This window comes from Ailuropoda melanoleuca, chromosome 6, assembly GCF_002007445.2.
Source record: "Ailuropoda melanoleuca isolate Jingjing chromosome 6, ASM200744v2, whole genome shotgun sequence".
In the NCBI taxonomy this organism is placed as follows: domain Eukaryota; kingdom Metazoa; phylum Chordata; class Mammalia; order Carnivora; family Ursidae; genus Ailuropoda; species Ailuropoda melanoleuca.
Window position 1 is genome coordinate 89,082,521 of NC_048223.1, and position 27,868 is coordinate 89,110,388.

The following is a 27,868-nucleotide window of genomic DNA, read 5'->3' on the forward strand; positions in this document are numbered from 1 at the left end:
TTTCTGGCATTTGATTTCTGGGTTCTGGGAACTGGTGTATTCTCTGACCAGCCATTTTAATAGTCTGTCTCTGAGGATGATGCAGATAGTTTGATATAAACTTTTTTTGCCCGGGGCGCCTGGGTGGCTCAGTCGGTTAAGCATCTGACTTCAGCTCAGGTGGTGATCTCGGGGGTCCTGGGAGGGAGCCCCGAGTCAGCGCTCAGCGGGGAGCCTGCTTCTCCCTCTGCCTTTCCCCGACTCGTGCTCTTTCTCTTTCAAATAAATAAATGAAATCTTAAAAAAAAAAAAGTTTTTCCTCCTGTATGGTTTCTGTTGCCTCTAACTTGTTTTTTTTTTTTCTTTCCTTCCTGTGTCTGTGTCTGTCCTTCACATGAGACTTTTTCCTTAAATGTGTAGTGACCCAAAGCGCTTTGCCCCTACTTGTTCTGTAAACAGCGACAGGAAGCTTGTATGAGGGGCGGTGGGGAGGTGTCTACACGGCGGCCGGGCCTGCAGAAAGAGATGGGTGGGGCTGCTTCACTGGGTATATTTCATTTTTTTCTTCTCAGCCTGTTAGATTCTTTGGTGAAAGTTCTTCCTTTCCTTCCTGAGGGCTCTTCCTGACTCCTGGGATCCACACAAGGGATAGAGACGGAGGGCCGAGCAATGGGAGCCCATCACCCTCGGTCTCATCCTCCTGTTCTGGGGCGGGTGCTCCCACCCACGGCGGGCAGGTGTCCTCAGCCTGGAGTCCCTCTCTCTCAGCCCTCCCGGAGAACCAACTCCAGGGTTATGCCACAGAGAGCGAGGGCGGTCAGGCTTGACATGAGGTTGGTCAGGAGATCTGTGACCTAGCTGCTTTTTAAGCTGAACTTCCACCAGTTCTCCTGGTTTTGGCTCCTGTTTTGCCCTCATTTCCAGAGATCACCGGTCTTGCCAATCCTGGATCTTTGGTGGGAAGTGAGGGGTGCCGCTTTGCAAACCAGACAGATTTTCGCGCTCTCCTCGTGCTGGCTTGGAATTGAGCTCTCGGGTCTGCTGAGTCAGCTACCTCTTGCCCATCTGTTTTCTAGCATCCAGAATGCTGTGGTGGCGTCCGTCTCCTGTTCCTTCTACCCAGGTGTGTTCACACCTTCAAAAGCATCTGTCAGTGTTCTTTACTGGAGTTGCGGTGCTGTTTTTGTTTTTGTTTTTTTAAAGATTTTATTTACTCATTTGAGAGAGATACAGAGAGAGAACGAGACAGAGAATGAGCAGGTGGGGGGGGGGAGGGAGAAGCAGACTCCCCTCGGGGCTCCATCCCAGGACCCTGGGATCATGACCTGAGCTGAAGGCAGATGCTTAACCGACTGGGAGGCCCAGGTGCCCCTGGAGATGTGGGGTTTTTAAATCTGTTATCTTTAACTAGAAGTTTGCATTTAACTTTTGATTTCTTTATTAATTTAGGAGGTATTATGAAGTGTGTGTTTTTCAAAATTTATTTGAGAGAGAGAGAGAAAGCACACCAGTGGTGGGGGGGGGAGGGAGAGGGAGAGAAAATCTCAAGCAGACTCCCCGACGAGCACAGAGCCCAGAGTGGGGCTCCCTCTCATGACCCTGAGATCATGACCTGAGCCAAAATCAGAAGTTGGATGCTTAACCAACGGAGCCACCCAGGCGCCCATGAAGGATATGCTTTATTTCCACATGTATAGAACTTCTCTCTCTCGCACGCACACACCCTCATTCACTATCGTATTGTTCTTAATTTTTAAGTCTTTCTTTTGCACTATAGGCAATGAATGTCTCTACAATTTCACTTTTTGAAAAAAATGGAAAACAATGGTATTGTCTTTCTTTGTTTATATAGCCTTCAAAGCTATGTCACTAAGAGCATAAACGTTCACAGCTGCTCTATTTTCTCAGTATGTTATTTGTATTATTATGAAATATTTCTCTTTGTTCTCCTTTGTTCTTATCACCTTGAATTCTATTATTTTTGATTTTGATGTTGCTAAATCTGTTCTTTTTGCTTGCGTTTGCTGGCTTATCTTTTCTCCACTGTTTTTGTTTTTTAACCTTTCTGTTTTTTCTTTTTTAAAGCCAATCTTCCACTGTCTTTTAAGATTCAGGTGAATATGACTGCAATGGTTGTCCATATTCCTTGCCTTTCATTTGCCTATTTTTTTCTATTCTATTCACCTTTCCCTCTTGTTTTTTTTTCTTCCCCCCATTTTCTGCCCACTTGTTGAAATGATCGCATTTGATTCGTCACCTTTTTTTCCATCCCATGTTTTGAAAGTTACACTTTCCATTTCTATTCTGTTCTATTTCTATTCAAAGCCAGGAGACCCAGAAGCGAAGGGCCTGGATGTCGGATCACTAGACTAAAAGTGAGTCCTTGATCTATGGAAATGCACCAGGCTGCTCAACAAAGAACGTAGTGGGAGGTTTCATGGCTCAAGACACATTTCCAGCCAAAGCGAAAACCAGTAAGACGCAAAAACCTGGAATCTTGTCTTAGGGAAGCCATAACGGCTGTCTGCTGACAGGTGCTGGGAAAAGCAGTAGGGACAGGGGCACACTTCCAGGTTCTGTTCTAAAGCACCTTTGCTTAGTCTTCCCATCTGACCTTGTACGGCCACTTTGCCTCCATCTCGAATTTTCCCTGCTCTATGCTCTTAGGTTCTCTGCTGGCCTTCCCGCTAGTGAGAAAGGGAGAGGGGGAGTGATAGGGCTTTGAGAGAGAATAAGAATATGGGCCGAGAGTCATCCACATCATGGGCTATGGGCTCTGGGCAGCATCAAGGATAGCCGGACGTCCCTGCTCTCCACAATTACGTCTGCTAGACAGATGACAGGCTGTCTGTGAGGAGGGTGCTTACTGCCTGGGCTCTCTGTCACTGGAAACAGTGAGCAGGGCACATTTTTCCAGGAACCAGATATTGAGAATTAGTCCATTACATGCAGTTCATGCAATTAAGTGGAGATGTGTGGGCTATTCTGCCAGCAGGCATGCAGGTTTGAGCTCATACTCAGAAGCTAAATGAGGCCAGTTTCACCAACAGTCTCCTTGAGATTGGGAACCTGTGCAACAGGGCTGCCATTGGGCTTTGTGGGGAGGTGGATTATGGGAAAGGAATCATGTCCCAAGAGGATTTGGGAGTGTCAGCCAGGCCCAGAGAGGCCAAACCAGGGGCCCTGTTGGGAGACACTGGCTCCTTCTAGAGATCCCATGGCTCCCCGGCAGTGAATGCCCTGGGTTACTTTGCACTGGGCCCCAGGCTCCTCCCGTGCCCAGGCTGATGACTGGGGATGTAGATGCCACCAATTTGTTAGCTATCTCCCCCGGAAGCCACTGAAGTCTAGAAAAGATGGCGGGTGAGGGAGGGGAGTGTCCAGTTTATGAAATCCAGGAGACAGATTCCTCATGGAGCTGGGCTCGCCCGGAGTCAACACACAATTCTCCCAGGAGATGGTGCCATGGGCTGGGCCAGGAGGGGATGAGAGTAGGGGCTACAAACAGGACCCCAAGAAGGTGGGGACCCTGGCAACTTTCCCAGTCATTAGAGTGACATATCACTAACAGGTCAGCCAGGAAAGATAAGAGATCATTGAAGGGCCAAGGCTGGTCTTCAACACAAGAAGTAAAGGCCAGAAGGAAAATGGTGGTGGGCAAGCCAGATGTGTGGTGCCCAATCTGGGGAGTGGGCTCAGAGGTAGGGCCAGGGAGGAGCGGAGTGAGGCAAAGGGGCCTGGAAGCAAAAGGGCTGAGGAAGCATGAGGGTATCCACCCATGTGCTAGGACTGGCAATCAGATATGTATATGTGCTATAATCTGACCCTTAGCACATTTCTGTGATGTAGGTAGTAAGTCTCATTTGGCAGTGATGAAATCAAAAGTAAAACAAGTGCCTTGTCCCAAGTCATAAAGCTAGTGTGCCAGACCTAATTCAGACCAAATGCAGATCTGCCCGTCTCCAATGTTTCTTTTTTTTTTTTTTTTTAAGATTTTATTTATTTATTCGACAGAGATAGAGACAGCCAGCGAGAAAGGGAACAAGCAGGGGGAGTGGGAGAGGAAGAAGCAGGCTCATAGCGGAAGAGCCTGATGTGGGGCTCGATCCCACAACGCCGGGATCACGCCCTGAGCCAAAGGCAGACGCTTAGCTGCTGTGCCACCCAGGCACCCCTGACTCCAAAGTTTCTATTTCTCCCACTGACCTCTCTGGGAGTTGTTTCCCTTCCTCATGAAACTGGGGAGACTGGACAACATCAGGGTTTCCTGAGCTTTAGTTCAGATCCAGCTTCGTGATTTCTGTCCTACCCACTTCTCCTCTGTACTGGCATTCATGGAAAAGCTTTCCTTAAACAGTCTTGCACTTGTTATTTATTTATTTTTTACTGTGGTAAAATCTACATAACATATAACTTCCCGTTTTAACCATTTTTAGGTGCATAGCTCAGGGGCACTAAGTACCTCCACATTGCTATGCAATGCTTTTTGATTTTTTTAAAGATTTATTTATTTATTTGAGAGAGAGAGAGAGAGAGAAAGCATGTGGAGGGGCAGAGGGAGCAAGAGAATCCTGAAGCAGACTCCTCGCTGACACAGGGCTCGATCCCATGGCCCTGAGATCATGACCTGAGCTGAAATCAAGAGCCAGACGCTTACATGACTGAGCTACCCAGGCACCCCGATGTTTTTTGGTTTTAACTTAGATATATTTTAAAAGGAAAAACATGATATCACTGTCATGGATGGAGACCAGTATCACCTTCCACAAGCAAAGATAACCATTAGAATAATATGGCAAAGAACACTGTGCATTATTGCCACTGAAGGCTTGGAAGTGAGGCCTGCTCCTTCCCACCCCCATCTCCATTTTTTAAGGGAGGATCCCAAATGCTGGAGACAGTTAAACCCATCCTAGCACCCGACTGATGCTTCCCCTTGATATTCTCAGAAAAATTGGAAGAGAGGTGGGAAGGTCATTTATCTTCCTNGCTGGAGACAGTTAAACCCATCCTAGCACCCGACTGATGCTTCCCCTTGATATTCTCAGAAAAATTGGAAGAGAGGTGGGAAGGTCATTTATCTTCCTACTGTGAGGCCCACACGATGCCAGGTCCCTCCTCCCACCTTGCCCATCACTGTGCACCCTCTCTGCCCCCAGGCCCCAGGTCGACACTGTGAGAGCCGCTGCAATGTGCACAGGCTCCCACCCACCTGACCCCAGACCAAGTGGATCTTCCAGAACTAGCGGAACATGGAAGCAGCCACTGAGAGGCAAAGGCATTGGACACGGGGGCTCCACAATGAGCCAGATTTCAGTTTGAGGTTAGATTTGTCTTGGGTACCCATGTCCCTGGACAGTGGCAGTAACAGGAATGTTACCAAGAGGCTGAAAAGAACCCAGGGAAGTCCTTGTTTTCCTAAGCTGTGCAGAGATGCTCTCTACCAACATTACATGGAGCCATGCTCATGACTCGAGCTGTGGATTTGGTTCACTAAAACAAGCTCGGGCGCCCGGAACAGGGGGGGCTGAGAATAAAAATCACTTCGGAAGTCCTGGTGAATGCCACCGTGAGTGAATTCAGTGGCTTGGGGGCTTGAGGAGCTGAGGTGCAGACCAGAGGATCTCTCTGCCTTCTCCCCTCCCTTGGACCCTGCCATGACGCCCTGGGACACAAGGCGCGTGCTTCTCACCTGGGGTTTGCTCTCATCCTTGTCCTTGTAGTAGAAGAGCTGGTCCCCACGCAGCACGAACCAGCGCTGCTGCCAGCTCTTCATGACGCTCCTCTGCTTCTTCAGCCAGCCCTCCTTCAGCACGGGGCCCAGCCTGTGGGGGCAGGGCAGCCGCCCCGGGCTGCGGCTCTGCTCCCCCATCACCAGGCTTTTGGAGCGGGCTGGAAGACAAAAACACACACAGTGAGTGTGAAGGGTGCGTGCCTGTTGCCAGTCCTTGCCCCCTTCTGGTATCCCCGCTACCCTGTGACCAGGGCATGGGAACCTAGGCCAGCAGGACATGATCCTGCTTGGCATACTCCCCCTCGGTTCAAAGGGACAAGGGCTGGAACACCTCAGCAGCAGCAGAAGCAGCCCAGGGTTACCCACCCGGGCTGGGGGGACAGCCTGCCTGCCTAGTTAGTTTCTGCTATGTCTTTAGGCCCCTAGGTTCTTTGTTTCCCCAGCTTTGTTCACCCATCCATGCATCGTGCATGCGTGCACACATCCATCCAGCCACCCACTAGTGCATGCAGCTATCCACGAACACATCCACCCATCCATCCACCATTCACCCATCCATCCATCCATGCATCCATCCACCCATCCATCCACCATCCACCATCCACCCATCCATCCATCCTTGTATCCATGCATCCATCCACCCATCCATCCATCCATGCATGCATGCATCCATCCACCCATCCATCCATCCATCCATCCATCCATCCATCCATCCATGCATGCATCCATCCATCCATCATCTTTCTATTTGTTCAATGGTTCATCTGTATATGCATTCAGCAGCTGTTTATTGAGTACCTGTATATGTCAGCACTGTTCTAGGCGCTAGAGATGAAGCAGTGAAATAAGGAACAGATGAAAATCTGGGTCCTCCTGGAGCTCACATTCCACCAGGGTTTCTGCCACTCAGGTCCGAGGAGCTGGCCCCATCGGACCCCCTCCCTGGTTTCTGCATGGCACCCCTTCTCTAGAGGCATCAGACTTGAACACCACTGCCCAGAAACCCCCAAGCTACCCTGTTGCTCCCCTGGGATCATCTTGGCAGGGTGGGCCTAGACAGTGGGGCCTCTGATTCAGCTGTTGGTTGTTAACCTGTTAGTGGCTCCCTGGCCTGGCAGCGGCGCCGTCTCTCTGACCTCAGCGTCTCTGAGGCCACAAGCCCTTCTGCCCGGCAGGCTTCCTCTGCTCCTCACTTGATACCACCGAATGGCACCCCGCTGGGACTGGTACTGCCCTTCATAGTAGGTCCCCTACTGACCCTCCTCTATCCCGCCACGTCCCCCTCTCCCCTCTGTCTTAGGAAAAGCTCCTCTCCCCTCTCTGGCCAGTATTAGGTGTACCGCGGCAGTGGTTGCCAGGAGGGACCATCCTGGACTTACGAAGGACAGTTCTTCTAAATGTAACCCCACTTTTAATTCTTAGACCATGGATCCTAACTTCTCACTGGAACGCATGTTCCCTGTGACCCACCGTTCTGGCATTGTACCTGTGACTCTGTGTGTGCATATGTGTAAGCTCCTCCTGTCACCCTAGTGACCACAGGTCCCGAAGCCGGGCCTACCCCCGCCCATGCTGTCCCACTGACCTGGACCTTTCTTCCATCCCCTGCTCACTCAGCTCCTGGCTGTGGATGCTTGGTGAGCTCCTACGCATCCTTAGAGATCCAGCTCAGGCACTTCCTCCGCAGAACCTTCCTTCTGAATCTCCCCCAGATAGTCATCCCCTCCCCTACCAGGACAGGTGACCCAAGGCTGGCAATCATCTGGGGCTGCCTTTCTGCCCCAGCAGACCAAGGTGCACGGAGGGGAGGGCATGATGTCTTACCTAGTTCTACATGTGTTGCCCTCAGCACGTGCTGCTCGGGGAACGGATGTAAGTCATGCTTGTCCTGTACTTAGGCCCACCCTACTTCATGGGTATGTCTGTGTCTTATCATGGCATTAAATGTGACATGACACTCGGCGGCTCTCTGAGGAGATCGTACCGTTTGGTGGTCCTCAGCTTTGTCTCAAGTGACATATGGCTTGGAATACAATCCTGAATCGACCACTTTTACAGGAGAGAAAAATGAGGCCCCGTCCTGTGGGCCCTGCTCTAGAAGACGTCAGCTCACCGACAGCAGGGGGCTTAAGGGGAGACATCATCCTCTCTGCCACCCTAGCAGCTGTGACAGCTCAGACTACGTCAGTCCGTGATTTCTCCACCTGGACTTCCCGTGGCCATCCCTTGGCTGCGGTGAGGCCAGTGCTGAACGCTCCAGCCTTGTCTTGGCTGTGCTTGGCCCAGAGAACAAGCAGGCTGTTTCCAGGCTCACCCCAGTGCACAGAAGGGGGACTGTCAATCCCTGAGGGCAGAGGGTCTTTCCCAGAGGCTAAAGGGAAGGCAAATGAGAGGTGTCGGGTGGCGCAGTCGGCTCGTCTTTCCAGGAAAGCGGCCCACCTCTGAAGCCCTGCGCCAAGCAACTTCACTTGCTCTTGAACTCACAGGCTGCCCCCTACCTTTGCTCCGCACCCGTCTGTGGTTCCCGGTCCCCATACGTACTGACGTGTGCTAGATTCAAGTCTACTTCCCTCCTTTATTTCTGTGGCTGTTTACTATCCCTGTGAGTTACCTAAAGATTCCCATATCACTGGGTATTTGGAGTCCTTCCAATGTTAGTGATTTAATTAAAGAGACAATGGGGTCCAGTTGAAGAAATACAGGATCGTGGCCAGCTCTGTGAATTGTCCGTGCCTCATCCTGCTGATGGGCAAGCTGGGTGCGTGGGGGATGGAGACACCTGACCCTGGACAGCGAGCCGGAGGAGGAGAGATGGCGACGTCTGGCAGAGGCCTTGGCATGGACGTGGTGCCCCGTAACTGGTTACCACGGCAGTGAGGATCCTGCCAATGGAAATGGTGCAGGAGATGTGTCCATGCAGAACTGTTTTCTGGAGATGGGTTTCCAGGGCGGACTCATGGGACGGAAGGCATGGACTTTTTTTATAGCTTTTGGCTGGTTAGGTGCCATTACACCCTTCCTTTTAAAAATATCATGTGGCTGTGTTATAACACGCAAAACCACGCTAGTACCACTTGCTTCATAATTTGAATATTTTGAATATCATAATTGAATATCATGATTTGAATATCATATCATAATTTGAATATTCCTACTCCATAACTTAGTAGTATAAAATGACAGTTACCGTCTCAGCTTACCCTGTTATTGGGTTACTTATCAGGGGGACATCTTTGCATTGGCTCCTACTCCCTGTAGAAAGCTTCTGCCTGCTCCCTTTGCCCACATAACAGATTGCCCCTGGTGGAAAGAGCTGGATGGGGGTTGGGGGGAAGCTGGGGTCCTCGTAGGTCTCCTGGTCACCTGGACCCTCTCCCCCTCTTGAACGAGCCTTGGTAATTCTCTAGAAGTGTCCCTGCAGCCCTAGAAAAGCTGTCCTTCCATTCCCAGGGGCCCAGAGCCCAAGGCCCGGGTCTGAGGCACGTTCCGCCTCTACTCTGAGCCTCAGCTGCTCTGCAGGAAGAAGCACCGGGGCTGAGCTGCTGGCACAGCTGGGCTTGTGCCTGACAGAACCCACCAGCATCGGGAAGGACCCCTCTGCTCTCAGGGCGGTACCTGCCCCTCCAGCTCTCCTTCCATCTCAAGCTGTGCCAGGGCGGGAGCGGGGCTGGATTCAGCAGACACTGACTGATCCCGTTCCAGGGCCCAGGGCTGTGTGGGGCCCTAGGGGCTTGGGCACTAGGGTTACCACAACCCCAGCATTCTGGTGGAGTCTGACAGAAGACTGAGGTGGGAGAGGGGACAGATGTGTCCCCTGGTTACTGAGTTTTCTTCTCTGGGTCTCAGTTTCTTCATCTCTAAAATTCCTTTAATGGGTTGAGAATCAGTGGTAAAATGAAGTAAGTCAGCAGTGCCTAGGGTTTTGTTTTTTAATTACTTGAGATTTCTAACATGAGGCTTGACCGAAGCTGGGCCCCTGTGGGTGGAGACTCTCTGGAGGCGGTGGGTTGGCTCAGGCCTCCTCTCTATTTGAATATTCTCCTCTTCCTCTTCTTGGGGAATCTGTAAGGGCTGTGTAGGACCTTCTACCCCTCTAAATACCCTCTGGGGTCTTTAGTGAGGAATCTGGCTTTATGGAACGTTCTAGTGCTTTATCTCTGGTTCTATTGTCTTCTGCTACAATAGGGCCTGAAATGGTCTCATGTGACAAGATCACAGCACTGGTAGGACCCAGAATACACCTGCCCTTCCTTCCACACCCCCACAGCATTGTGAGCAGGGCCAGCACATAATAGGAGCTCAATAAAAATTCAGAGACTCATCAGTGCACCCCAACACTGAAGAATGCTGGGGAGCCCTCGGCCGCACACGGGCCACGTCTGCAGAGACGCTCTCTGTCCTGGCATGTCTGCCCAGGAACGCTGAGCTCTCAGAGCACAGAACGCTGGATGCTGAACCTGGCGGACAGCAGGTGCCCAGCAAGAAATAAATGACCGGCAGTGTGAGTCATCTGCTGTTCCCTCGGTGTGGCAAGATGACATGGCACTGTTTTCTGCCCTGATCCCCAGACCCTGGGCACTACCCTCCTGATGGCTGCAGGTAGGGAGGAGGCAGGCAGGGGGCTGGGGGTCCTGGGTCTGCCCTGCGCTGGTCTCTGCCTGCCCTGCCCCAGGCTCCCTCAGAAGAGAGGAAGAACCAGCTCCCGCTGCCTCATTCAGCGGAGAGGCTCTGCTGGCAGACGCTACTTAGGCTGCCAGACCAGCTCAGGCTTTTCCCCCAGCTGATCAATCACAGGGATATTACTTCTTATAAGGCCGATGGAGTGTCTTGAAAGGAAAATAATCATTGTTATGATTTATTAATAACCACTGTTCCTGTCCTCAGCATTTCCTTGAGTCAACTCATTCAGTTCTTTAAATACTTAGGCAAAGCTTTCAACTCAAGCAGCATTCTGAGGCTCTAGAACTGATTGAGTTTCTCAAGAGGGCCCAGGAGCGGGCCCAGGGCAAGCTCATGATGGGGGAGGAGGAGGGGGCCCTCTGCCCCCCCCCCCGCCCCGTTCAGGGCTCCTCTGCTCAAATCACAACCATTCACTTGTTCATTCACTCATTCATTCATGCCTTCCAAGTCTATGGAACTCCTCCAGACACAGTGCAGTACCCCGAGTTTTTGGTGTTTCCCGGGAGTCCCCATACACACTTGTAAACACACACTCATGCATGCACACATACGCATGCACACATACACACACACTTCCACACTCACACACATGCACACTCTTACGCATACACACACACTGGCAAACATACACACACACTCAGGCACACAGAGCTCCCCAGGAGCGAGCAGGGTCCCCTACGTCTTCATAGTCTTTACTCCCGGGGAGACGTCAGAACTTCGGGTGGAGAAAATGGAAGCCAAGTGCCCCAAGGTTCATCCGTTATTAGAGAAGGGCAAAACGGGCTCAGCATCAAGGTGTCACTAGGACAAAATGAGAGGCAGGGCCGGCCCACCAGGCCCTGATGCACGCCCGGGCCTACCAGGGAAGTGGGGAGCTTTCACTTCTCAGAGCTGAACAAATGAAAGATGTGAACAGGTAATGTACAGAAGAGGAAATACAAATGGCCAGTCGAGATGTGCAGAGATGCTGAATTCCAGGAATAATCAATGTAGTGCAAATTAGAGCCAGAAGATAATACAGCACAGCGTCCCTTTAGTCAGGTAAATGTTTAAAGTCTGATAATGTGATGTGTTGGATGGGTTGTGAGTAATTGTAAGCCATGAAGCAGAGGGCAACTGGGCTGCATTTATTAAAGTTAAAAACACGCACAGTCTACCACCCAGCAATTCTGCCTCTCGCCTGTGTCCTCCAAGAAAGAACCATGAGTGCATAGGCAGTCACCCACAGGGATGCCCTTGGAGCTCTCTGTATGATCCCTAAAAATGGGGAAAACCCAAATGGCCAACAGCCGGAAAATGGCTGAATAGACTGCGCTGTGTTCACGTTGTAAGACGCTTCGCAGAAGTTAAGCAGAACGAGGTGAATGTATGTGAGCTAACATGTTTAGCTCCCCCTTTTTATCAAGCACCTCAGAAGAGATGTCTTCAGTCCCTTTTCTCTAATTCCTCTCCTGGTCCCTTTTCTTTTTAGTAAAATATATACAACACAGAATTTAGCATTTTAGCCATTCTGAAGTGTAGAGTTCAGGGCATTCAGTCCGTACACACTGCTGTGCAACCATCACCACCACCCAGCTCCAGAAAGTCCTCATCATCCCAGCTGCTCCCTGTTCTTCTTGGACCCCACGCAGTCAGGTTTCCCCTACTCTGCCCCACTCAGACTGCTCTTCTCAAGGCTGCAGTAACCTTCACGTGGCTCAATTCAAGGGTCAAGTCAGTCTTCCCATTCCTTGACTCCTGGCGATACTGGGTCCAGTTGGTAATTCTTTTCTCCAGGGCCATTTCTGCCCTGGGGCTCCAAGACCATGCTCCCTGCCCCTCCCCTCCTTCACTGGCCACCACTCTGTCTCATCTTCCCGCCTTTTAGTCTAGAGCCCAGGGCTTGCCTTTGGGCTCCATTCCTATCCACACTCACTATCTCAGGGATCTGCTCCTGTCTCATGGGTTTAAACACCATCCGTGTGCACAAGGCACCTGTGCAGAGACCCACCTGTCCGTCACTCTGTCTACAGGACACTGCCAATGTCACATGCCCGAAGTGGAACTCCCAGGCTTTCCGGCCCTGACCCTACTTCTCCCATGGTCTCTGCCATCAGTCAGCCTGCCATCATCTCTCATCTGAATTCCTGCTGGAAGCTCTTCTGCAGGTTGTCACCCTGCTCTCCTCTCTGCAGCCTCTCAGGGGCAGCCAGAGAGCATTTTTAAAGATGGGAGTTAGAGCATGTCCCTCCCTATGAAAGCCCTGTGGGACTCCCCGTCTTGCTCAGAGTAAAAGTCAGAGCCATCAGTACAGCCTACAGGGGTCCTCTGGCCCTGGCCATGCGACCTCTCCGGCTTTCCCATGCTTTCCCAGTTCTGGCTGCACTGGCCTCTGCAGTCCCTCAGACCGGCCAGCCATGCACCAGCCACCCGCCATGCACCAGCCACCCGCCCTGCACCTGAGCCGCCCTGCACCGCTCCATCCCTGCAGGGCTTCTCTCAGCCCCTCCATTCTGAACTCAATGCCACTTTCCCACTGAGGAAAGTCCAACCACCCCTTAAAAAGGCACTCCCAAGCCTCCCAGCTCCCCTTTCCTGCTTTACTTTAACATTTACTTAAATTCTGTTGATGGAAGAAAGCAAGTTACAGCACAACACACAAAATGTAAAATTTCCCTTTTAATAGAGGGAAGAAAAACCACAACCCCCAAACAAAAGACATCACATTGTATTTGTGGTGGGTGCGTGTATTTGCACAGAAAACACGCCACAGCTCTAACGGTGACTGTGGAGGGAAGACGGAGCTGTGGGGGTGTGCGTTTCACATGCGGAAGGAACGCATGCGTTAGATTACTGAAAGTAAATGAAAATAAAAACTGCAAAATGAAAGAGCTCTTTTGGAATGGAATGGGATCCCCCTAGGAGATCTAAAACAACAAGTAAAATATCACTAGTTTGATAAATGTCTACAAGTATTTATCCGTGGCAAGCATCACACTAAGCTTTGGACCTCAACACAGACGAGAAGAGCTTCCAGGCCCAACAGACAATGCTTCCTGGAAGCTGGACCCAGACCCATCTGTGGCCCTTCCAGGGGATTAGGTCAGGGGGCCCCTCTCTGTGAGCCCCTCTGGTGGGGCCTGGGTCCACTCCAGACTATCTGCTACCCCTCCACATACAGAGAGGCTCAGTGAGCGTGTGTGGGTCACTCACTACCCTGTGGCGCAACTACTGGGGCCTCCTGCTGGTGCTGAAGTTTACAAATTACTGACAACACATCGAAGACATCTTAGATTGTGCCCCCCCACCCCCACCCCCACTGGTATGCTACTGCTTTACTTCCAGCAGCTTACCCTGGGGTGGGTTTCAGGGCTGCAAGCCTGTTTTGGAAGACTGCCCTGGGGCTCATGGAGACCATTTTGCTCAGACTCAAGGAGAACCGGAAGTGCCTGGGAATTTACATGTCCCCAGCCACCAGCCCTTGGCCCGAGACTCCTGGGTGTGGGAGCCTGAAAACTCCTGCAGCTTGGTTTCTAGTTGGAAACCACTCAGAGGGGTAAAGAGGTGTAATTCACACTTCAAAGTTCCAGAAGTCTCAGGCTGACACCTCCCTGGATTGGGCTTCTACCAAGCTTGGCTCTCTTCCCTGTCCTGCTCCCCCACCCTCTCACTGGTGTCTCCTGGGGGCACCTCTTTGATAAATGACTTCATGACAATCCTCATCTCAGGGTCTACTTAGGACAACCCACCTACCATACCCGACTGCCTTCCAGGCCTTCTGGATAGGCCTGTGGCAGCAGCATGGGCCTTGGGCGGCTGCTGGAGCATCTGGCCCGAGCAGAGCTCACTGGGGTTGGGCGCCCTGCAGCCGGCCAGCGGACGATTTTCCATCTGCAGCTCTGTAAGTGCAACCCCAGGAGCATGGAGGAGTGGCCGCCCAGGAGCTAAAACATAATTGATTTATACAAGTCAATGGGATTTTAAAGCCAGGCTGGAAAACTAGCAAGATGGCTCTCAGAGTGGAATTGATTTAAAGGGTAAGTATTGAGGCTGAAAGATTGATTGAGCAGAGAGGTGAGGTAATGGAAGGGGCAATCTGGAGGGCTGGACAAGACGGTTTCATAATGTTAATGCAATCTGCAGCCGAGGGCGAGGGGGCCTTGTCAGGTGCCCATGCTGTCCTGGGAATACGGACGGCTCGAGCCTCGGCGATTTATTACACCAGGGCTCCGGAGTGTCCCTACTTTTTTTTTTTTTCCTACTTGTTAGCTAGCATTCTTTCTGGACTCCATTTGGCCATCTATTCTCTGTTAGGTCCCTCATCTAAAGGGCCTAGACAAGCAGCCAGGCCTTCCTAATGAGTCTCACTTTAGGGCCTGGAGGACGAAAGACAGCAAGGGGCACAACCTACCCCCCCACAAGAGAGAAGTACTAATTCTACCATAGCGCTGAGCTTGTCTAGGAAGTTGGAATTTTTTCATAATGATTAATGATTTTTAAAAAATCAATACAAAAGATCACATTCTTAAAAGTTATTTTTGTTGGCTCTTCCTGGGACTGCCTCCCAACTCTGCCGGTGGTGGTCTTTGGCAAGAGGGATCTGAAGGCAGAGAGACACCCGAACGGCTTGATCTGCACTTCCCTGTAGCAGGCCCCCTCAGAGTCAGCTGGGTCTGGCATTCATCAATCCATTCATGCGGGCCTCCTGGGCATCCACCCTGTGCGGGCCACTGGGGGCATGGAGAAGGAAGGCATGCGCCTGCCCTAGCCCAGGTAAAGGGGGAGCAGAGACACCCAAACGCGAGGTCTGATGGTCATCATGGCACATGTAAGGGGAAACGGGAACATGAAGGCAGCAGGAGGAAGTCAGCTTGGGAGGCCAATGGGGAGGCTGAAGCTGGATGAGAGAATGGAGTGAACATTGGAGGGGATCAGGTTATACCCCCCGAAATATGCCACTTGCTGATGGCAATATGGCCATATAGCACATTGATTATTTTAAATTGCAGGCAACTGAGAAATAGCAAACACTGAAGAAACCCTCTTTCTTCCCTCCTTCTGCCTAAAAGAAGGGTATCGGCGCCTCTCCTACTCCTGTACGAGGAAGAGGAGAATGAGACTCTGAGTGCAGTCTGAATAACAAACCTTACTAAACGACCTTACCTACCATACACTTCCTAATCACCATCCACAACGTACTGCCCGTGCTGTTTAACTGCCTTGCCTTCTGTCAGTTTAATTAGCAGGTCCCAGACTCAGAACTTAAGAGGGTAGAGGAAACGTTTTTCATCCTCTACACTATGGAAGGTGGTGGCGGGGGGAAGAAGGGGTGTGGCCAGCAGGGGGCACAGGAAGCCATGCGGGATGAGAGGGCGTGTGCTCGGATCTGGGAATTCTGGCTCCCTGGCTCTTAACACTGACTCTCACAGGACCCATATCTCCACCCTCGAATAGACAATTCCCTAACCCTTCCTGCTCAAGACTAATGAAGAAACTCTTCCTCTGAGAAAGACAAGCCTGATGGACCTCCATCCATTTCTGTCTACAAGCTGGACCTCCAACCACCATTGTAGTGATGTTGCCCTTGCTGGGTCTCCTTTGGAGAGGCTGTGCCTTAGCCATCCCGGACATGGTATGAAGTGGAGATGAGGAGAAGGCCTCTCTGAGCCACTGCTCATCTCCAGCGTCACCTCCCACTCACACCACATACCTCACTCTTTCCAAGCCAATGACTGGTCCCCACACGGGTCATTTGATGCCACATCTCTGCATTTCTGGGCTTGCCGGCCTGAGGAGTCCTGACTCACTCTTGAGGCATCAGTGTAGCTGTTTCCTACCATGTGAAGACTCCTCTAGGAGTCTCAAAGCAGAGGAGTCACCTTCCATCCATTATGCCGCTGTCATGATTGGCACACATCTCTGTGCTGTATTGATCTGTGAGTTTCTTATGACCAGGGAAGGTGCCCTCCCCATGCCTGGACCCCCACACTGCAGCACAGAGCCTCTCGACACATGCTTGCTGAGTGAATGAATGAACATGAGATGGGAATCCTCAAGTTCCAAGAAGATGGGAAAGATCAAATCCAAGAGACCTCGTGCGTCTGTAGATAATCTTCCTGGTTTGGAAGAAATCTGCCAACAGGATTTCTCCTACCCTGGGCCTGTTTTCATCCAATTATAAAGTTAAAGGACATGAGATCATTGATTCCAGTCCCGTAACAGGAGAAGTGGCAAGCCAGGAGACAAAGCTCAGAACCGAACCATTGTCTTCCTACTTTTCCTAGTTTGGCGGTTGGTCTGGAGAGGTTGTGTGAGGTCAGAAGGGGCACAGAATTTGGAGGCCTGAGGCCTGTTGGCCTCTTCGAGTCCCATATTTCCATATAAAATGGGAGCAAAATACAAATCCTATCCACCTCTTAGACTTTGGTGAGGATGAAATGAAGGGTATTTTGAAAGTACTCTGGAAAGGAAGAGGCGCTGAGTGATTGGTGGTTAGCAGTGGTTTTATTTACCACTGACGGAGACCCTTGGAAGCCTCTCCTGTCTCTGCACCTTGTCCCAGAGCAGCTGGCCCCAACCTCGCTACCTCTAGTTCTGTTAAGATCAGCAGGCCATTCACCAGAAGCCTGGGATCAGTGGAGTCAATGTAATTCAGTATCGATTATAAATTTCATTTCTGTCTGCCTACAAGCCATTAGCTTAGATCAATACATTCTCTACCCTTGGTTAAGTAATCATTGAGGCTGTTGATGATTTCAGCAGAGTAAGGGCATGTCCCTGGCTGCCTTGGGAGGGGAGTCCAAGGCAGTCTTCTGGCCCAGGCCTACCTAACCCAGTTTGGGCCTGTCTTGCAAACAAATCATGTGTTCCCACCTTCAGTCAGTAAGGTCATGAACAGCTCTCTATTCTCTGGGGTCAGAAGTCCACCCTGGAGCTCCTCTGGGCCAGCATCTGGTAGTGTCCTGTGTCCAGAGCGCTGGGGTTATGAACTTTGCCATCTTCTACAGGTGAAGGCCTCAGCCTTCCCCTCAGCTGGGATCTTGGAGGAGAGGCAGGAGGAAGCAGGCTTGGGTTCACAGTGCATCTCTCTAGGACACACTGTGGGGGCTGGAGCAGTGTCCAGAAGCAGGGGAACTGAGCTGGGAGCAGCTGAGAGCTCTGAGTAGATGTGCTCTGCACCACAGCTCCGCTGTCCCCTCACTCCCTGTGCAACTGGCAGGTGGGAAACGCCATTGCTCCCAGAGCATTTACTGGACGCTGGCTCTCTCCCTGCCCGCAGCCACTCCCTGCAGACACACTGGCCGCACTGCAGCAAGCATCAGTGTCTAACGCTCCATCCAGCCATGTCACTCCCTTGTTTAAAGCCCTACCTGGATGCGGTACGGGTCTCTTTCTCGGGCTACATCACCATTTCCCCCCTGCCTTTCTGCACTGCCGCCATACCCAGGGGCTCACAGCTTGGCCAGCACATGCACCCTAGTCTTAACATATGAGGCTTTCTCTGCCTGAGAAAGCTTTCCTTTCCTGCTGCCCAGACAGAGCCCTACTGCATAAATAAGCAAGCGCACGATAGCATTTGAGAGCCTTTGGGTTTTGAATCCGGGTGGGTACCCTTCCTGGCTGCAAGTTCTTTTAGCTCTCTGGGACTCAGTTTCCTCATCTGAAAAATGGGGCAATGGTGGTCTCTAACTGGGGGTCTTCTGAAGATGAAAGATTTCACACATAGTAGTTGTCATAGGACATAGAAATAGAAACTCCAACAAGGCACGGAGGCACGGAGACTCGAGAGATGTGACAATTTAAACGAGGGCCAGACCAAGCAGCACACTTTCAAAGAGGTGAGCGAAAATCAGCTTTGCAGCCCTGGGATGGATGCAGAAATATTGAAGTGGCCATGCATTTTGCAAACAAAAGTGACTCTAGGGCAAGTCATCACCCGAGAGCGGCCAGAGTTGTCACAGGGCCTTACCCAGGCAGGGCCAGAGGCAGGCCTGGCCCCCCAGTACGGTGGTGGGCACAAAGAAAGTTGCTTCATGAGTTGTGCTTGTTCTAAAGCATGGTTACATAAGGTCAATAGACATGAGCGATGGTTATTGCTATTATTAAATATTTGGTCAGCGCACAAGGTTAAATCTATGTGTGACTCCTAATGCAAGCAGGGAGAAGAAGGGAGCCGAGTGTGCGGTATTCCAGCTGGCTAATTTTGTCGGAAATATGGCAAGTTGAAATAAAAAAGCAGCCAAGGCTGGGATTCCTCAGCACCAGCAGGCGTGGAGGGGGCTGGGCCCGCCTGCACCCACCACACGCCTTCGCACCCTTGCCAGCCCTGCCGCACCCACTAGTGAGGGCACATCTCAGGATACCCACTCTCCTCTTCCCGTCTAACCTGGAGTCCTTCCTTTTCTTTACTAGCCTGCTGCTCAGCCAGGGGGCCTTTCAGCGGAACAAATCTGAGACACAGCAGGACAGAGTGGGTGGCATGACCCCGTCTTCTGTTTTTGTCCCTGCACCTGGCGACGGCGCAGTGGATACCATGGAAACAGGTGCTTCCGAGGGATCAGATAGCCTGGCATCGCTGGGGCCCGAGTTGCTTGGTGACACCATCCAGCACCCACCTCTGGACAGGCCTATATTTGGGGAAGGAAGTTTCTTGGGCTTCAGAGTTCTGTGGCTAAGCTGCTTTTGATTTTATTAGTGGTGTGATTTTGAGCATTTTAAATTATCTTGCTTCCATTTTCTCCCTTGACTCATAGGGCTGGTATAAGGCTCATGCTGAATGCTCAGCAGATATTTTCTGACTTTCCTTCCTTCCTTCCCTAGAGAAGAAAGTGCAAAGGCTCTCTGTGGCCTTTGATGTGTTAGTAATGAGAGAGTCATATCCTATGATTCCGTCTACATGGAATTTAAGAATAGGCAGAACCACTATACCACGATTTCTATCCATGGTGATAGAAATCAGAAGAGTGTCTGTCTGTCTGGCTGTGAGGAGAGTGAGGAGGCATGGGGAAAAAGAGGAGGGAACTGTCTGGGGTTAAAGGAAGGGCTCTGTGTCTTGACCTGGGTGGTAGTCAGAGCTATATACTTAAGATCTGCACATGTTACTGTATGTAAATTATGCTTCAATTTTAAAAATAAGGAAAATATTAGAAATGAATCATGAAAATCCTAGAATAAACAGTATTCAAAAAATCAGGCTGCAATGCACTTTGAGGCCACTGTTGTCCAAAGATCCTCAAGCTGGAAATTTTACTTCCTCTGACCAGGTCCTTGGGGCTTGTCCTAGACATTTGGTTCATCTGAGTGCCTTTGCAACTTTGTTTCATTTCGTTCTTAACAAGGATTTTATATTTATTTGAGAGCGAGAGAGAGCAAGCACGAGCGGCAGGGAGGGGCAGAGGGAAGGGGAGAAGCAGGCTCCCCACTGAGCAGGGAGCTCAACAAGGGGTTCAGTCCAGGACTCAGGGATCATGACCTGAGCTGAAGGCAGATGCTTAACTGACTGAGCCACCCAGATGCCCCCTTCATTTTATTTCTGAGCAAACTTCTGGAAGGAGAGATAGGAGAGAGCTCAGTCTTCTGTGCAGGGGTAGAAGACCCGGTTAGTGTAGAGAACATCTAGGCTTGGGCACTTGAACCCTTGGGAAAGGTGACAAGCATGAGCAGTGGTGCCAGGGCCTGGCCTGGAATAAGGAGACCACTGGGTCAGTCTCTCATGGCCTTCCTTCTGCTCCAAAAGCTGATGTCTGTGAGGCCTCTAGTCCCTACCTGGCCTCTGGGCCAGACCCTGGTTCCTCTCTCCAGAAACTGTTCTCCTAGACCACCTCCCTGACCCCTCTCCCAGCCCTTGATCCTCTCTCTGAGTCTCAGGCAAAGCCAGATACTGTGTCCCTCAAGTAGGCTACTGTCCCTTGGCCGTCCTACTTTCAGGGCCATGGAGGTGTTCTGCCTTAGGGAGCTGTCAGCAGACAAGCCTGGGTAAGGGGCAGCATGGAGTCACCATAGGCATATCCTGGAAGGCCACACCGTTCAGAACCAAGCAATCAGAGGAGGTCTGTGAACTCCAGGGTCATCCGTTAAGAGCGGTCCTCCAGTTTGAACTAGTATGAGGTTACCTGATCTCTGGGCTATCACCCCTCAACCATGTCTCAAGTAGTCCTACAAGCCTCGGTGTGACACCCGGCTGTCTCCTGTTCTTCCACGACGCGACCCTCCGTTCCTCAACCCCCAGAGGCAGTCACTTTGATCCTTTTTAGTTTGCTCCTTTTGATATTTACCTCTACATTTCTAACAGTAATCATTTATTGCCACTTTTCCCCCCTTGATTCCCCCCATTTAGTTAATGAACACACCCATCACATCACATATTTATCTTTTTTGTGTGGGGAAGTACACGTCAGTTCTACTCTGCTAGCAAATCTCAATTACACGATACAGTGTCACCGACTATGTCACCGTGTTTTACATCAGATCCTCAGGCCCTGTCCATCTTAGAGCTGAAAGTTCATGCCCTTTTACTAAACTCTCCCTACTCACCCCTCCACCCCCTCCCATCCCTGGCAACCACTTTTCTACTCTCTGTTTCTACGAGTTTGCCTTTTTTAGTTCCACGAATAAGTGATACCATGCAGCAGTATCTGTCCTTCTCTACCTGGCTTCACTTAGCATAATGCTCTCAAGATCAATCCACGTGGTCACAAACAGCAGGATTTCTTTCTCATGGCTGAATAATAGTCCATTATATCTATCCATACACCACAACCTCTTTGTCCATTAATCCTCTGACGAACACTCAGGTTGTTTCCATGTCTTGGCTGTTGTGAATAAGGCTGCAATGAACATAGGAGGGCAGAGATCCCTGAGATCCTGTTTTCATTTCCTTTGGCTGTAGGCCCAGAAGTGGGGTTGCCAGACCCCACAGTAGTTCTAGTTTTAATTTTTGGAGGAAGTTCCATACTGTGTCCCATAGTGGTTGTACCAATTTACATTCCCAACAACAGTATGCCAGGGTTCCCTCTTCCCCACAACCTTACTGGAGACAACACATCCTTGTTATCTCTTGGGTTTTTTGTTTGTTTATTTTACAATAGCCTTTCTAACAGGTATGAGGTGGTATCTCTTGTGGTTTTGATCTGCATTTTCCTGACATTAGTTATGTTGAACACCTTTTCATGTACTTATTGGCGACTGTATGTCTTAAAAATGTCTATATTCAGTTCCCCTGCCCATTTTTAAATAGAATTGTTTGGATTTTATTTTATTTTATGTTTTGCTATTAAGTTGCGTGAGTTCTTTATATATTTTGGATATTAAGCCCTCATCAGATATATGATTTGCAAATAGTTTCTCCCATTTTCATTTTTTTGATGGTTTCTTTTGCTGTGCAGAAGCTGTTATGTTTGATGTGGTCCCGTATGTATGTATGTATGTATGTATGTATGTATTTATTTATTTATTGTTGCCTTTGCTTTTGGTGTCAAATTCAAAAAAATCATCACCAAAACCAACGTCAAGGAGCTTGCCACCTATGTTTTCTAGGAGTTTTATGGTTTCAGGTCTTACTTAGTCTTTAATCCATTTCAAGTTGACTTTTCTATATGGTATAAGATAATGGTCCAGTTTTATTCTTTTGTATGTGACTGTCCAGTTTTCCCAACACCATTTACTGAAGAGACTATCCCTTCCCCATCATATATTCTTGGCTCCTCTGTCATAAATTAATTGGCCATATATGCTTGGGTTTATTTCTGGGCTCTCTATCCTGTTCCATTGACCTATGTGTTTGTTTTTATGCCAAACCACTTCTTGATTTCTCTTTTTTAAGTAGTATTTGTTGACTTCTCACTGTGGAAAGTGAGGATTTTATTTCTTTCCCTCCCCTCGCCCCACCACACATAAGCACCCACTCCATCCTCCCAACATAGTTATATTGTAATTTTGTTTGCTCAACATGACAAATTTGCATTATTAATTTGCACTATGTAATTGCTAGTCCCAACTGAGCTATATAGTATACTATAATCATTTTTCCTTTCGTGCATCACTATTGCTTTCCCTGGAGTTCATAATTGTCTTGTTTTTTTCATTTGCTTAGTTTTCTACTACATATTAATAATTCAACCTTAAATATTCCAACAGTTGTCTAAATTTAATCTCCATGTGTTCAAATGCAGTGGGCATCTTCTTAAAAATATCACCACAACACCAAAAAAGCATATAATCTAATTAAAAATGGGCAGAAGGCATGAATATGTTTTCAAAGAAGACATCCAGATGGCCAACAGACACATGAAAAGATGCTCAGCATCACTGATCATCAGGGAAATGCACATCAAAACCACAATGTGCTATCACCTCACACCTGTCAGAATGGATAAAATAAAAAACACAAGAAACAAGTGTTGGTGAGGATGTGGAGAGAAAGGAACCCTCGTGCACTGTTGGTGGGAATGCAAACTGGTGCAGCCACTGCAGAAAACAGTACAGAGTTTCCTCAAAAATTTAAAAGTAGTGTTACCGTATGATCCAGTAATTCTACTACTGGGTATTTATCCAAAGAAAGTAAAAATACCAATTTGAAAAGATATGCGCACCCCTATGCTTATTGCAGCCTTATTCACAATGGCCAAAATACACAAGCAACCCAAGTGTCCATCAATAGATGAATGGAAAAGAAGATGTGACATATATACAACGGAATGTTACTCAGCCATAAAAAAGAATGAAGTCTTGCCATTTGCAACAACATGGATGAATCTAGAAGGTATAATGCTAAGTGAAATAAGTCAGTCAGAGAAAGACGAATGCCATGATTTCACTCATATGTGGAACTTAAGAAACAAAACAAATGAACAAAGAAAAAAGAGACAAACAAAAAAACCCAGACTCTTAACTAGAGAGAACAAACTGGTAGTTGCCAGAGAGGAGGTGAGAAGAAAGATGAGCAAAATAGGTAATGGGGATTAAGAGAACACTTATGGATGAGCACTGAGTAATGGATAGAATTGTTGAATCACTACTTGCACACCTGAAACTAATATAATACAGTATGTTAGTTTAAAAAATTAAAAGAATTAAAAATTAAATAAAAATAAAAATAAATCACTGCATCTTATAACTCAAAGGATCTACAGCCCCCCTGGGGACATGCAGGGCTACCGTCAGTGGTCTTTGGCTGGTGTGGATCCCTGCATTGGGTCAGGGAGAGAGGTCAGAAGCCTCAGCATGGGACAGACATGAATACGAATGCTGCCACTTGTTGGCAGGGCCCCCATGATTCTCTTTCCACATCTGTTAACATGGGAGCACTGATGCCTCATCACAGTGTAGTTACGAGGATTCATGAAGTAACACAGACTCCTTGAGCGTGGAGGACACGTGATAAATGATGGCTTACTTTCCTGTGGGGAAAATCAAGAACAATGAGGCCACTCTAAGTACTTCATCTCCTGGAGCCTGCTCTCTCTCCATCCCCAAGTACTGACCAGGCTCCGCCCATACATCAAGACACTCACACTAGGCTAAGAGAGATAGCTAGAGCTGCTGTGGCGTGGCTCATTCATTTCATGATTTCCTCTAAAAGAAGGAACCTCCTTAATAACAACATCAATCTATTTTGAAATATTCTAAACAAAGGCAGAAACCCTGAAAGAAAATATTGATAGAACAGCAACATGAAAATTAAAAACTGATGTACATCTGGGGGGAAAAAACCCTAAAATAAAAGTAAAAGGCAAGCAACAATTTGGGAAAATATCTGCAATATATAAGTCAGTCAAGGGGGGCGCTGACTCTCCTAAGGACCTGGACCAGTCAGAGCAGAGACAGTGCCTCAGCCTCCCAGGCTAATGCTTTCCCTACTATTCATTCATTCATTCATTCATTCATTCATTCATTCATTCATTCAAAATGTATGTATTGAATTCCTTTAGGTGCCTGGCATTGAGTATAATGATATTCAAAGCCGGAAATGGTTCCTGCCCCCATGGAACTCAGTCCAGTGGAGTGACAGATATCCATCAGATAATTCCATTTGGGAGTGCACAACTATAATCCAAGGTAAATGCTGTAAAGAAAGGAGAGCTTACACCAGAGGACCTAGCTTAGATTGGTGTGTGTGGATGTCCCTGGCTGCTGACACTTGAACTGAGAGCCGGAGGGTGAGGAGGAATCAAGGAATGTATGTGTGTAGGGGGAGGGGGGAGAGGGAAAGAGAGAGACAGAAAGACAGAGAGAGAGAGAGAGAGAGAGAGAGAAAGAGAGAGAGAGAGGAGAGACATTCCAGGTAGGGAAAATGGTGAGCTAAGGCCCTGCGGGAGGAGGCCCATGGAACAGTTGAAGAACAGGAAGAAGGCCAGTGTGGCTGGAGCCTGAAGAGTTAGAGGAGGCTGGAGGGGTGCTCACTGGCTAGACGGTAAGTGGGATCTTGTGGACCATGGTTAGGCTTTGCATTTTAACCCAAAGAGCAATGGGGAAGCCACTGAAGGATTCCACGTTGGGGAAGGCCCTAGAGGTGAATGTATGGCTGCATTTACATATGAAGACAGCTCTGGCTTCTGAGTGGAGAATGGATGAGGGTGGGTGGGAGTGAGGCAGTCTTATGGCCAAAGTCCAGGTGAGAGACGGTGGTGGCTGGGGGTGGGTGATGGCATGAGGATAAGTGACACATGCAGAGTCTAGAGCTCTTTGGAAGATAAAGTGACAGGGCTGCCCCCCATCCCTCATCCTGTGGACTAGGGCAAGGCCAGAGCAATAAGCCTCAATCAACACCAACAGAACATAACAGTCTCTGAAGACCTAAGTCCTAGTACAGTGGAATTTCAGAAAGGGGAACAATCCCGGCCAGCTGGGGCTGCATCAAGGTCAAGTATTTTGGGACTCAGTTCTGCTATCACTGGAGAGATTGGGAACCAGGTCTGGTTCTAACCAGGTGCACCCAGGGGCTCTGCCAGCAGAGGAGGGAGCGTGGAGGGCATAGGGTGGATGCACAGAATGTGGTAGTGAGCCTCAGGGTATGACATGAGCCTCCACTTCTCCTCTCCTATTCCCAGGAGGGAAGGCACCTGCCTTATGTTTGTATTTTCTATCTTGAAAAATAAATTGCAACTTTCACACTGTCACAAAGCACACAGACTTGCAACTTGCTCCTTTGTATATGTAATACATTCAAGGAGCTCTAGTGAATTTATCTTATTTTTCTTTTGGGAAAGTTGGCAAGGGTAGGGGTCAACTGTCTCTTCTAGTCCCACTCTGGGAATATGGAAATGGGAATCAGTGGAGGATAAGCTTTCTGAGGCAAAGCGATAGGAAAGGGTCTCTGGAAGGGACCTCAGGAACCAGGTGGGAAGCAAGGAACCACATCTGGCTCCAAATAGCCTGGACTGGCTTCGACAGGCCACGACTAGCTAGGCTGAGTCTGAACTGGTCCTCAGCAAGCAATGGCCAGCTAAAATCACTTATCGTATTAATGGCCAGTGAATCCTGATTTGAGCCAATCTGGACCACCGTCCCGAAATCAGTCTGAATTGTGTGATGCACTTAAACCAAGCACAATATTTGAATTCACTGGCCTATTCTGAGCCACCTCTAGCTAGTTTGGGTGCCTATTTTCTGAATTATTGTCTTCTTATGTGTGTGTGTGTGTCTGTGTCCATGTGTGTATGTCTGTTTAAGTTGACACCTGCCTCTTTTGCCTCTAACTTCTTGGAAATTGAGCACGGTCAGGGCGTGACGATGAACAAACGTAGTTCTATATGCAGGTAAGTGACAACAGGGTTTTCCTTGGGAGGTTCTGGATCTGGACGTCTCCCCCTCCTTCGGAAGGAGACCTGAGGACAGCTTTCAGGGTGTTGGCAGCCTTAGCATGCTCACTCAGGGCTGGCCTGGATGAGAGCCTGCCAGGAAGTTAACAGCCATCACGACTCGGAGGAAGGGTCCCTGGGAAGCCCCAATCTGCAGAGCAGCCTTTTGGCTAGACCCCAGAGGCTTCTGAGCTGGCTGAGGCTGATTTTGTGACCTATCTCAGAAAGCAACCCCAGTCTTTTTCGTGCAACCCAGCATATCCACATAGTGGTGTAGCCTGGACATGCATCTGGAATATGGCTAGTCTGGAGCAGTCTGGACAAGGCAGTGTCTGGATACCAAGGGCTGTGATTAGCATCCTCTGACTTGCTGTGTTGATAACATGCATCCTGCCCAGCCCCTACAAGGTTCAATGGGGGATGAATTTTGGTGTGAGCTCTTCTTTCCACCACTTCTACCATAACCGTTACTTAAAGGCACACACACGTGTGCACACCCACCCCCACGCACACCCCCACACATGCACACACGCACATGTGCACAGAATTTGGTCTGTTTTTCTCCAGAAATGTCCCCAGGGTGAATTATTCCTTAGCAAGCTGCAAGCCTGACCCTGCATGAACCAATTCCCGACCTGGTCTCCAGCCTCATGCTGTGGCTGCTGCCCCTCCCTGCCCCCACCCCAGCCTCCTACTCCCATGCTCCCCTCCCCTCCCACGGCACCTGCACACAGGCCATTCGCCGCCTGCGACGTGGCCTTGTCCTTCCACCATACTTCGCCTAGTTAGCTCCCTGTCATGTCCCAGCTCACAGCTCAAGGACCTCTTACTTCCTCTGGACGCTATGTTTGTAGTATAAGCTCCTAGAATGCTTCTTATCATAGTTTATGATCATACATTTTTGTGGGTAAGTGGTTAGCTGACGCACGGCCCCATAAGCATCATCTTTTAACATATCTTACCAGAGAACAGCGTCAAGTCGAGTGGTCCCCAACCTGAGCACTACAGACATGTGGGGCCAGATAATTCTTTGCTGGGGGGCCTGTCCTCTGCTTTGTAGGGGATTTAGTAGTGCTCCTGGTCTCCCCCCACTAGAAGCCAGCAGCCCTTCATTTGGAACTACAAAAATGTCTCCAGACAAGGCCAAAGGTCCGCTGGTGAGCCGGGCGAAATCACTCCTGGCTGAGAACCACTGACCTAGGACAACTGCTTATAAGAAGTTTGGGATTTCAAAGGCTGGCTTCCTGAGAGCCCCTTTGCTGAAGGCTTGGTCTCTTTCTAGACAAGAACTATGCAACAGGCATATAATGTAAGCCACATATGTAATTGTAATTATCAATGTTCTAGTACGTGCTTTAAAAGAAAGTAAAAAAAAAAAAAAGGTGAAATTAAATTTAGTAATACATTTTATTTAACTTAACATATCCAAAATATTGTCATTTCAGCCTGTACTCAATATAATTATTAGTAAGATATTTTACATTCTTTTTTTCCATCAAGTCAACAAAATCTAGTGTGTATGTGTCTCAATTTGGACTAGCCATATGTCCAGGGCTCCACAGCCACATCTGGCCAGTGGCTAGTGCATTACACAGGGCAGGGACGTTTAGTTTTCTCAAAGGGCATGCATGGCCTGGCCCACCCCTTTAGGTGGTCACTAGCTGCATTCCTACCCCTCAGCAGAGCCATGCACAGCCCT

General features: G+C 49.3%; 1 protein-coding gene across 2 annotated transcripts in view; it reads right to left on the reverse strand.

The window, feature by feature from the left end:
• The window catches only part of ARHGAP22 (Rho GTPase activating protein 22), a 152,952-nt gene that overhangs the window by 117,750 nt on the left and 7,334 nt on the right, over window positions 1–27,868 (reverse strand). For both annotated transcript variants that reach the window (XM_011231961.3, XM_034662844.1), the window contains exon 2: window positions 5,672–5,871. In XM_011231961.3, coding sequence (XP_011230263.1) covers window positions 5,672–5,871 — 200 coding nt within the window. The remainder of the gene's footprint in view (window positions 1–5,671; window positions 5,872–27,868) is intronic.